This window comes from Saccostrea echinata, unplaced genomic scaffold (genome assembly GCF_033153115.1).
Source record: "Saccostrea echinata isolate AGI-Se365-2 ecotype Australia unplaced genomic scaffold, CSIRO_AGI_Sech_v1 ptg000002l, whole genome shotgun sequence".
Lineage (NCBI taxonomy): Eukaryota > Metazoa > Mollusca > Bivalvia > Ostreida > Ostreidae > Saccostrea > Saccostrea echinata.
This window is the reverse complement of record NW_026889751.1, coordinates 29474044-29486775: the sequence shown is the minus strand read 5'-3', so window position 1 is coordinate 29486775 and position 12732 is coordinate 29474044. Positions and strand designations below refer to the sequence as shown.

Genomic DNA, 12732 nt, shown 5'->3' with positions numbered 1-12732 from the left:
AAATTGTGAATGTCATGGCCTCTGGGTCAGGGGTTTTTATGTTAGGGCGGGGCTCTAATGATTATATAGTGAAAATGCATTAATTCTTTGAAAATCTTCTCCTCTACTCCTGGGTATTAAGCCGATGAACTATGTACATGATATGATGAGCAAAGGTGTTTCTTTTAAAATTATGAATTTTATGCCCTTTAGATCAGGGGTTCTGGTGTAAGGGCGGGACTCAATCTAATAAATATTAGATGTTCTGAATCCGCTACCGCTTCTCAAACATCTAACAACATCCCATTCGGGGTCATGTGAGAGCGACCTTTCAATTAGCCAATGAAATCACCTTCTCCAAAATCTTGGCTTATAGTTTGGATGCGTTTCTTTTTTCACTGCCAAACCTAAACGCCCGAGGAGTTTCGTAGTAAACAAAATATGTATGACAAAGGCCGTGTTGTGACGTGTGGGATATCGTATATAGTTTGTGCATTTTCGTTTGCAATATTCAGGTAAGAATGCCTGATTGGCGGACTATACATTCAATTTATATCAAAATTACTTTAATTCAACGTAAGACAGACTACTGAGCATGGATAATGTTAACATGTAGCCGTGGAACTAATTTTAGAATCGTATACAGAAGCTTGAATCTGATTAGCCAAAATGTTCATGTTTATTCATAATCGAAAGGTCGCTCTGACATGACCCCGTATGGGATGTTGTTAGATGTTTGAGAAGCGTTAGCGGATTCGGAACATCTAATTTAAATTAGATTGGGGCGGGGTTCTAATGATTATTTAGTGGGCTCTATATATTATATAGTGAAAATGAATTAATTCTTTGAAAATCTTCTCCTCTGCTCCTGGGTATTAAAACAATGAACTTTGTACATAGTTATGATGAGGAAGGGTGCCTCGTTCAAAATTGTGATTTTTATGGCCCCTGGGTCAGGGGTTCTGGTGTTAGGGTGGGGCTCTAATGATTATATAATGAAAATGCATTAATTCTTTGAAAGTCCTTTCTTCTGTTCCTGGATATTATGGCAATGATTCAAGTACTTAGTAATGATGATCAAGGGTGCTTCTTCCAGAATTGTGAATTTCAAGGTCCCTGTGTCAGGGGTACTGGGGGGGGGGGGCTCTAATGATTATATACTGAAAAGGATTAATGCTTTGAAATCTGCTCTTTGGTATTAATCAAACATTTATGATGAGCAAGGGCACCTTTTCCAAAATCGTTAAATGTGTGGCCCCAGGGTCATTGGTCCTGTGGGGTGGGGCACTACTGATTATATGGTATTCTTGTATTAACTTCTTACTTAACCATATTGATATTAAACTTAGTGATGTTTTAGGTATGTCAATCCCACAGTTTATTTGTTTGTTTGTTTATTGTTTAAGGTCCCTCTCGAGAATTTTTCACTCATATGGAGACGCCACCACTTGCCGGTGGAGAGCTACAAATTTTGACCTATACTTGGCACTCAAGACCATTGAGCAGTGAGGGATCTTTTTCGTGCCAGCACCTACTGCGACACGGGACCTCGGTTTATACGGTCTCATCCAAAGGACCGGTCTCCACGTCCCACAGTGGGATTCGAATCCTCGACGTAAGGATCAACTCCTTACTCCACGACTCTAGAGCGAACGCTCTAACCACTGCGCCACGCGGGCGACCTCCAACAGTTTAAAATAAACTTGAAAAGAATATTACTTAATTTCTATAAAATTACATGGGAAAAAGACAGGAATTTGCATAAAGATGGTAAATTATCTACCTTCACTTGCCCAAAGACTAAATTTTGTTTTGAACCCTATCTAAATATTTTAAAAAACAATCAACATAGATCAGTCCTAACAAGGTTACGAAAATCAGCTCACAGGCTTAAAATTGAAATTTGACGATATCAAAAAATACCTAAAGATAAACGAATTTGTTCCCTTTGTGATCACAAGAAGATTCAGGATGAAATTCATTTTCTTCTTGTATGTCCTCATTTTAGTATACAAAGACTTGAACTCATAAATATTTGTAATAATAAATGTAAACATTTTCAGTCTCTATCATATGATAATCAATTTCATTGGATCATGACTAATGAAGACCCCGAGATCCTAAGATCACTTGCAAGATTCCTTGATAATCTATCTTAACTGAAAAATTTAAATATATTTGGGGATGTATATACATGTACATGTATGGCAATATATCATCTCTTCTGTTCTTTGATATGCATATATGTATCTTTCCAGTTACTTGACTATATATTATTATAACATATACAATATGTATATTCAGTATATCTCTTGTAGATGCATTTATCAATGATTATACAATTAAGCACTGCTCATTATATTTAAGATCAGGTTTGTTCTATCATTTGGATCCTCCCCCTTTTTTGTTTCATGTTTGGAAATCTTTTTTGCTCCTCCGGGGGCCCAAATTGGACTAATAAAATCTTATATCTTGTATGGTGGAAATGCATTTTTTCTTTGTTTTTCTGCTCTGCCTCTGGGTATTAAGTAATCAAACTAAGCATGCTAAGTGTATAATTATGATGAGATATGGTGCCTCTTTCAAAATTGTGGCCTCTGTTTCAAAACATGAACCAAATTCAATTGTTGGAAATTTGTTACATAATACTCAGGTGACCTATAAGGCCAGTGGGCCTCTTGTCTTTTTCTTTTATAAAAATGTGATATATTACAGTTGAATAATGATTCAAAATTCTGGAATGTCTTGTTTAATTCCAAATGGGTAGGATACCTGGAAAATCAGCGTTAGGGCCTGAGTCTTTGTATGATAGATATTCTAAGGAATACTGAAAAGGTTTGACCAAAACTGTGGCAGGCTTAAGTAGAGCGAATTGATAGTCTAAATCCTTTATCTTCAATTTTACTAAAAATGTTAAAGAAGATAAATATTTCTGGTAAATAAAATGTACTGTTAAATTAGTATTATATTTGCCAGATATACATGTTATACATGTATTTATGTTCACTTTACTTTGTATTTAAACACCCCACTATCACTTTTATCTGGCAACCTCCTTCCCCCGGGACTGTTCTAAATAAGATAGATATAAGACATGCAATTATTTGATAATTTACTGATGGCTGGATAGAAAGGGGATGCATGCATGGGATAGTTTTTTAAATGATAATCATCATATTGAAAGGATAGGTAAAGAGGCATTAATAAATGTTTTACAAACAGTTCTTTACCACAAAACCATGCAGTCTGTTTGTATGTTTTATCAGTGTTTAAATTAAAAAGATGACTCAAGCCACAAGGTCTATGAAATTTCAAGGATAATTTTACACTTCCGAATTTAAAAAAAAGACCTTACATATGAAAAAAATGCCTCTCAGAGAGTATTAGGAATCCTCACAAAACTCACTGACAGGTGAGCATCAAGGACCAGCAAGCATTTTACTTACTCATCACTGAAGGCAATTCACTACATGTGATGAAATTAACCCTGTGTATAGTACTCATTTTAATGAAAATATTATATAAGTTTTGTTTTTATTTCTGACATTATCTGAAATATATCATGTATGCAGCATTTTACTTCCCTTTTATATCTACATACTGTTTTCAATTCCCTGTTGATAATGAATTATTAGATTTAAAAAAAAAATACATAAATCTCCGTAGTTCAGTATAGTGGTTTATCAGTTAAAAAAAGATATATCTTTTTTAATTGTATAGAGCATACGACACAGTGATGTATTTCACTGCAAATATTTGACTTTCTTTACTTGTCTGTTTCCATACTGAGCAACAAACAGATTGTCATTTGTATCTGTACACAGTCCCCGGGGATCACTCAGTCCACAGTCTATGTAACGGAGGAATTGTCCATCCTGGTCTATGATGTGGATACAGTGATTTTTATCATCAGCTGTAAGGATGCGACTCTGACTGTCTGTGGTGATTCCTCGTGGACTGAATGGTTTGTTCTTTGGAGCAGGAGTATGTCCAGTGTACCTGAATCTCAGTTTCCCGGCATGATTGACCACCCCTACAGCTTTAGCTCCCCAGTCAGACACACAGATGTCCAGGTTCTTGTTCTCATTAATGTATATGTTATACCAACTAGAAGAAAAGAAAAGTTTACGTTTATTGTCAAACTGAATGGTTTGTTTCTCTCTGGAGCCAGAGAAACGGACAACTTTTGTTTGTGTGTTGTCATCACTGTACATGATAACCAGGAGGTCACCAGAGGAGGTACTACAGACACTACGAGGTCTCCAGTTCTGTAGTCTGATCACCTCCTCTATCTTCTCATTCTTCACAATGTTCACAGTTCTATCTCTGTAATCAGTATAAACTAGATCTCCACTTTTTGTCACTGCTATGTCCCATGGCATGTACCCTGAGTCAATTCTGATTGACCTGAGTAGTGATCCCTGATTGATACTGAAGAGTTTCACAGTGCTGTCACCTCCACTTGTCCAGAGTTTTTCATCACTCAGACAGCTCACATTAAAAAGGTATGCATACCCAGTGTTTATGGTGGTGACTATCTCTGGTTCATCAAGCAGCTGTTTGACTGGTGAAAAGGATCCAGCTTCTAGTGATGTCTGGGTTGTCTTCATACTGTAGCCATATTCATTTGATGTTGAAGAACTTGATGATAATGTTCCAAACAGTTTACTTAATTCTTCTCCTTGGATTTTTCCTGGCATGAATCTGGGTAAAGATAGCATAATTTTGTGTGGAAGATTTCTGTATATATCTACATTGGATGTTATACTAAACAGTTTTGACAAGTCATTAGTGTCTATTGCCATTTCAACTGAATCAATTTCATCCTTGATGTCAGAAATTTTCTTGTTTATTTCATCCAGATGTTTCTGTAGAGTTTGTAACTGTGTGTTTTTCATCTCATCAACTTCATCTTTAAGTTTCCTGACAATTTTGTCAACTTCTCTGTGCCAGTCCTCTCCATGTTTTGTTATGGCTGTTGAGAGACCCCCACATTCTTTTTCTAATGACTCATTCTGTTTTGTACATCAGAGGCAATGTGCTGGTAGGTTGGGTAAATTATTTCATTTAGTTCAGTCACATCTTTCATAATTTTGTTTCTTCTTTCATTTAAAACTTGTAGAATTTTCAAAAAATTATGACCAAGATGTTGATCAGATGCAATACAGGTGTTGCAAGCAGGAATGTCACATTGATTACAGTACATTTCACATCGTTCTTTGCTATGAGTTGTACATCCAGGGTAGAGGGGGATAGATTTTCTGGACTGAAATTTGACGACTTTGTGATCCTCGGATTCATCAGAAATCATATGTTTTCCTACACAAGCAGTACACAGGTTGACAAGACATGTATCACAGTGCATCTGTACCACAGCGGTCTCACACAGGTCACATCGCATCACGTCTTGGGCACTTGTATGGGGGTCCATGATTAATTTCAAAGCTCAATATCGATCTGAAAATGAAATTCAACATTCTTATCTGGAATATTTACATAAGAGATAAATAAAGACATACATTTTGCATCCAGGAGGACCTAAGAAATGAGGGAATGTTGTTCCACATGGTTAAAACCAACTAAACTTAACTGTTTTCAAATTAGTTTCTCTTCCTGTATTTTTTACCTGACAGTTCAGTAATGGCGGCTGTCCTTCCATTGATCTCCAAGTTCTATTTCTCTACTCTGATCATTTGACAAACTTACCTGTCTTATCTACCTGTCAGGTGTTTATACTTCCTGGTTTAGAAAGGAAATTAAATACCTTGCTATTCAAAATGCAGAAGTGTTTTAACATTGATCTGAATTAAGTAGTTTAGTATGACATTTTTTAATTTAAAAACATCAGAAAAGTAACAGGCTAGCTCTATTATGTAAATTTAGAGTAATAAATAATGATAAAAATAATTCTCATTCTGCATGAGCAGATGAAGAATTGGCAAGATCTTGTATTTATTTCTCTTACCACACCAAAAAATTAGAGTAGTAGATATGAATGAAATATGGAGATAACGAACAATAATCTGAAGGTCAAAAGTCCACTGAATCAATACAACTCGGGAGCAGAGCAAACACGGACACGTCTCTAAAAACATTTGAGGTGGGATCTGGTGCCATGGAGGCGTATGCATCCTGTGTCGATCGGTCATACCTGCCATGTGCTCCTTATCATGATCAGGCAAACAGAAAAATCTGAGACAATATTTGTAATTATGGTGTTCAATTATTTTTTTTTTCAGTTTGGGTAAGGGGATAAAAATAGCCAGAAATAAAAATTCTACATCATGTTTTATTTATTTCTTCCAGGTGCAGGATACCACTCAACACAAAAAGAAGATGCTTATGTAAAACTCTGTAAATCTGCATGCTTAAAGGTAAATACTTTGTAATAATAATTATGTTATTAATTTTCACTGAAGAATTAGTGCTCCTGTCTCAGTGACTATCAAATTGTGCATTTCTTGATTGATTACATTCTTGATATTTGATTTTTAGCTCACCTGAGCCGAAGGCTCAAGTGAATTTTCTGATAAGAAATTGTCTTTAGTCTGTTGTTGTCTTTGGTGTTGTTTTCATAAACCTGTTAAATTTTATCATCTTCCCCAGAACCACTGGGCTAATTTCAAGCCTGGCACAGAGTATCCATGGGTAAAGGGGGTTCAAGTTTGTTCAAAGGAAGGACCACACCCTCTTCTAAGGGGAGATAAGGAAGAAACAGTAAAAATTCAATTTAAAAATTAATCATTTAAAAATCTCACTGGGCCAGAAAAGATGAAACTTATGTGAAAGCATCCTGACATAGTCACACCTCCCAACCTTATCAATATTCAGGGTCATGAACCCAAGGGAGCATTCATTGCAACAGATAATTATTTCCACAAAGAGAGACAACTCAAGATTTTTTTAATGGTATAGTCAATTTCTTTTATCAATTTAGATACATCAAGTCTGAAATTTGTAAAGTGTAATTAATTGCAAAAAAAAAGAAGAAATTATTATGGTTTCATATCCTTTATTTAATTAATCAGGATCACATCCGATCAATGTTTATGTTGAGTTAGTATAAACATAACAACAACACAGTCTATCTAATTTCACTATACATGAATGTGTAACTTGATTTCCATTTAATAAATATCCTGATTTTCAAGTTTACAGTATTTGATTTCACATGTACCTGGTAGATGTAAATATTTCTGGAAGGTATCTACCTACAAAATTACATTCAGTTAATATTTGGTTAAAGTTAAATTATTTCACAAAAAATGTACATACAGGTATGTACAAAATTTATAACTCAGGACTCGTATATAAAAAAATGGCAATGTGAACAAACATCATGTATTCATTTTTATTTTCAAGAAATGAACTCCTAGAGGTAGACAGACAATGGAATGTTGTACAACAAATGAAGTTGTAAATTACAGAGCATATGTTATAATAATAATTAAATTGTTTAACTATGAAGAATAAATTTTTAAATAATATTAAGATATCCTTCACAAGCTCCCTAAATTTTAAACAACTTATAATAAACAAAACTAAATACATGTACATGTACCTACTGAATTCTAGTTTTTTCCTTCCTATTTAAGCAGATTCAAGTTCCATTTTTTAAAATAATAAATCTGAATAAAAGCCACTGAAAGACTAACATTGTGTTTCTTTTACTGATAATCTGTTTAAAAATACATGTGTAATTAAAATACCTAATACACGTATATTAGACATGCAGTACCAGTGAGAGCTAGTTATAGCCCCCTCCTTTTTTTCAAACATATTCTATTACTGTTTTATAATTAAATAAAATATGAAGACACTAGTTTTATGTTACATAATATTTTGTAAACTATGGACTCTCTGAATAGACAAATTCTTCTTTTCTTAGGAGGGGATCCTCTAATGATGTTTGGACAGTTATTAAGAATAGAAAAGATTCATCCCAATCCTCATGAATTCAGCAATTATTTGTTACATTGCCTGGAAAATATAAATGCAATAATATATAAGATTGTTTTATTTATAATGCATCATCCATTAATTTGAATCAATATAATACAGTCAAAAATTATAATCTTGAACTCAATGGGACCAATGAAAAACTTTGAGATATTCAAGGGGTTGAGAGCTTGAGGGTAAGATACAAAGAAGAAAATTGTGGTTCAAAGGACTTCAAAATGACTTTGACATCTCCATAGTGATCAAGATATCACTCAGTGTTCGAGATACCAAAGTTGAACCCTAAACTGAGTATATAAAAAATATCATACTATCATATCAATAACAGCGTGCCCCTTTGTTAGATCAAGCATGCTTAAGTTTCACATGTTGAACACCATATTTCTCATTGACTGGATGTTAAATTTCAATGAAATGAATACTACTTTGCATATGACATAGAGAATCCAGCAATACACTAATAATACTGAGCAGTCGCACCGAATGATTGTTTACAATGACAGCATTTGTAATAAGCAACAACACATGGTCAGTCAAAACCATTGTCGGCTTCTCTGTTCATGTGCAAAATAGTATTTCTTATCATTGAAATTAAATGTCCAATCAATGAAAAATATGGTGATCAACATGTGAAACTGCATGCTTTATCAAACAAAGTGACATGCTGTTATTGGAATACATGTAGTAGTATATGCCATATATGGATGCAAAATCAATTTATTATTATACAGTTAAAATATATCATTGAGGGAGTTAGCAAGATTCCAGTTTCGCAAGGCCAGGACTACTTCCTGAGGTGAAGCCGAGGGAAATAGTCCTGATCGAGGGGAACTGGAATTTTGCTAACTCCCTCATTGATATACTTTTAACTGTTTTATTATACCGATACAAACTTAAAATTTAGAGGATTCAGATAGCATGATTTCAAAGCAGGGATTAGCTCACTGAACTAACACATGAGGATTAGTCCATTCACATATCATACCAATGTTAAAGTAAAACCTAGAGGATTACAGATAGCCGAGAATTAGCTTTCGAAGCAGAGATTAGCTCACTTGACTAACACACGGGGATTAGTCCATTATTAACGATTTCTAGGGAAATAGTCACATCTATCGATCTAATGTTATATAGGGAAAAAATCAGTAGAGGTATAATAATGTTCATCAACAATATGCATGAGAAAAAGATTTGTACAAAATGAACCAATTAAATAGAAATAAATCATATGCATTTCCAAGTGTTAACAAATCATTTATCCAGGTAATACTGATGAATGTCAACATACCCCAGGTAGTCGACATTGTTTGATTTTAAGATACTGAAGTTTAGCTGTACATAATTAGACGGCACTATATTCAAATGTTTCTCAACAACACACATTTTTCACATGTGTTGTAATGATAAGAGTTAAGCCCCTTTTCTATGCCCCAAAATATTGTTTTCCTTTCTCTGATATTTGTAGATATTTTTACCACATACAGTTTGTGAGCTCTGTTGATTATTTATAACCAGCTATTTTAAGTTGCTAGTTTGATATTTAAAGATTAATTGAAAGACAGAAAGATAAAAAAACAAACTTAAGTCTCCTTAAAATTGGAAATAAAATTATGAAAACTTATTTTAGCCCCCTCTTAGCCTAAGATCCATGAAATGAACAAAAAGGATTTTCCAATATTTACATAAGATCCCCCCTCCTTAACTATTTCCAGAGAAATATTTTACCCCTAATTATGGCCCATCCTTAACCCTAGATTATGGGAATCCTTACTAAGATGAATTTATTCATGCATAATAATATGATTTACGGTGGGCCTGACTTTTAAAAGGCTTTTACCCTAAATATTTCAGAATAAAACTTTGATCCCCCACTGTAGCCCTACACTACCCACAGGGAATATGGTTCAAACAAATCTGAATCTGCTCTGCACTATCTCAGAGGATGCTAGCAAGATAATATGAGTATAATGACTTATCGTGACCTGTCTGTTCTTGACAAGAATTAAGACTTTAACAAGAGGCCCATGGGTTCACCTGAGCACATCGGCTAGGAAAAAGCACAAATCAGTTCAGTATTGAAAAGTTTACTTGGAGGGGGGTGGGGGGAGGGGAATTTTATACTACTTGAGGATGCCTCAATAGTCAATATCCATATAGCATATAACTTTGCTGTTCTTGAGAAGAAGATTTTTAAAGATTTTTCAAAGATTTTTTTTCCAATATACTACTTTGTAAAACTTGATCCCACATTGTGGCCTCTCCCTACCCTCAGGGGTCATGATTTGAACAAAATTGAATCTACACTATCTGAGGATGTTTCCATATGAAAATCGCCAGTCATGGCTTTGCTGTTCTTGAGAAGATTTTTAAAGATTTTCTATGTAAAATTTGATTGGCCATCATGACCCCACCTTATTCCCAGGGGTCATGATTTGAACAAACTTGAATCTACACTACCTAAGAATGCTTCCATATAAATATCACCAATCATGGCTTTACTGTTCATGAGAAGATGATTTTTAAGAATTTTCCTATATATTTCTATGTAAAACTTTGATTGGCTATTATGGCCCCACCCTACCCCTGGGGATTTGAACAAACCTGAATCTACATTTTGTCAAGAAGCTTTCACTTAAATTTAATTTTTTTTTCTAGCCCTCCGGTTCTTGAGAAGATTTTTAAATACAGCCAATTTTCACTATTTCTTACTTATCTCCCCTTGAAAGAGGGTGTGGCCCTTCATTTGAACAAACTTGAATCCCCTTTACCCAAGGATAATCTGTGCCAAGTTTGTTTGAAATGGCCCAGTGGTTCTTGAGAAGAAGATGAAAATGTGAAAAGTTTACAATGACAACAACAACATACAATGGACAAATTTTGATCAGAAAAGCTACCTTGAGCTACAGGGACTTGAGACAATCTTAGCAAAATCAGGTATATAGCTATAGTATACTAGGGGAGCCGTTTTATACTATATACTCGATTTTGCTAAGATTGTCTCAAGTCCCTATGCCTTGAGCCTTTGACTCAGTTGAGCTACAAAAATGTTTCATTTTGTTTTTTTCTGACTGGCAAAATTACAATTGTTCTTTCTATTTAATTGCTACAATCTGTTTAAATCAATAACATATCATCACCAGTTACAAACATACCTTCTCCTTGGACCTAACCTCCTTTCTTATTCTCATGGTTGATGCTTGCATCAGATAAATTGTTCTGTTACTGCTGAAATACAAATATGAATAATAAATTAATACAATCCTCTTAACTTAATTAGTGCAAATAAAAATGTATATGCATGTATTTGCAGTTAGATCACAAAGAGAACTGCATGAATGAACAATACTGACAAATTGCACTGCACTAGTTGCAAATCATACAAATATGTAAATCATTTTTAAGTGTGCAGAATATGCTGAATCATGTATTGGTATAATTTGCAGTTCAAAAAAATTGTTTGCATAAACATACAGCCAAGTGTGTTTTACTGTTTATTTCTATTTTGTTAAAATCTCATTTAATGGTAAATTTCTCTGCATATAAACTCACTGCAATGCAGCATGATGTGATTAACCTTTGTGCATTTTTTTACCCATTCTGTATTACCGAGGTATCTGCTGAAAAAGAAAAAAAAACAGAATGTGAATAAATCATTTGAACAAAGCAAAAAAAGTAACGAATGCATGATTTTCAATTATCAAAAGCCCTTCCTCTCTCTATCTCTCTGTCTGACAAATTATCCACAGGATTTTTTTCATAGATACACATGTATAACAGATATTGGTGCAACTGAGCAAAATTAAAATATCCTTTCTTTGTTTCTTCCAATCAGGCATTATAATAACTAAATACATGTAATAATGTTACATATAAAATGTTATAAAATTATCCTTACAATGCTCACAATAGGCAAATCTTGAACTTTCACGTCATCACTGTCTTCAGAATATCCTGCAAGAAACATACATTCCAAATAATAATTTGATTAGATTTATTTATTTTTATATTTGGTATTTTTTAAAATGAAATTCTCATTTATGATTTATGTGCATTACAGCACCATGCACATGGAAGTTCGTTTTCAAATTCAATCAACATGTCATTCTTAAAAAGTCAAAAAAGATAAATCTTTAAAGCCCATTTAATTTTTTTTAATGAAATAAAATTTTTTTTTTGTGTGTATAATTTGTGTGGGATCATCACTGGTGCGGATGGACATATCATTAAAACAAAAAACAAAAAAAAAAACATACAAAAAAGCACAGATTGTTGCAAAAGCCAACTTATTGAATTATAGTAAGTTACAAATTTACAAGGAAGGGCTCGAAATAATTAATGGCCCACTGGACTGGGGCCAATAAATTTTTAATTTAGGCTATTACATTGTGAGGGCACATGTCCATTGGGTCATTGTTTATTATGTATACATGTAACAAAATTCATTTATGGTTGGGCTAGTAACTGAACTTGCCAGGCAAAGTTCTGTCTTTTCTTGTTTTACTAAGTATCACAATATAAACAAAAAATATATCACTATTATTTTTTTTATGGTTTTGGGCCAGTCTTTTTAAAATCTACTGGCTCAGTGGGACAGTCGAAGTACTGAGCTGACCAGGAAAAAATTTAAGGTGATAGCCCTGGTGACCAGTGAAAGAAAATAATTATTTTTAGCCCTGAAATGATGTCACATTTTTATGCTACATAATAAATAGATTTTCTAAATTTAATAATTTTTTTATTTCTTCATGACTTTATATTATTAATTGTGTGGGTTTTTTTTTCATACTGCTTTAT

At 33.8% G+C, this 12732-nt stretch overlaps 2 protein-coding genes and 1 long non-coding RNA gene across 3 annotated transcripts; all 3 read right to left on the bottom strand.

Moving 5' to 3' along the window:
* Positions 1–3700: 3700 nt before the first annotated feature.
* On the bottom strand, positions 3701–4364 carry LOC133202499 (tripartite motif-containing protein 2-like). The gene has a single exon (XM_061338342.1). The coding sequence runs from the start codon at positions 4359–4361 to the stop codon at positions 3723–3725; it is 639 nt and encodes a 212-aa protein (XP_061194326.1). The 5' UTR covers positions 4362–4364; the 3' UTR covers positions 3701–3722.
* A 7-nt stretch (positions 4365–4371) lies between these two features.
* LOC133178242 (uncharacterized) lies at positions 4372–5410 on the bottom strand. The gene is made up of 3 exons (XM_061312986.1): positions 5215–5410; positions 4476–4954; positions 4372–4386 (listed from the first exon to the last, which is right to left on the bottom strand). The coding sequence occupies exons 1-3, from the start codon at positions 5408–5410 to the stop codon at positions 4372–4374; spliced, it is 690 nt and encodes a 229-aa protein (XP_061168970.1).
* A 2480-nt stretch (positions 5411–7890) lies between these two features.
* On the bottom strand, positions 7891–11555 carry LOC133202492 (uncharacterized). The gene is made up of 3 exons (XR_009723251.1): positions 11513–11555; positions 11083–11163; positions 7891–7959 (listed from the first exon to the last, which is right to left on the bottom strand). It is a non-coding gene; the product is annotated as an uncharacterized LOC133202492 (long non-coding RNA).
* Positions 11556–12732: the final 1177 nt, after the last annotated feature.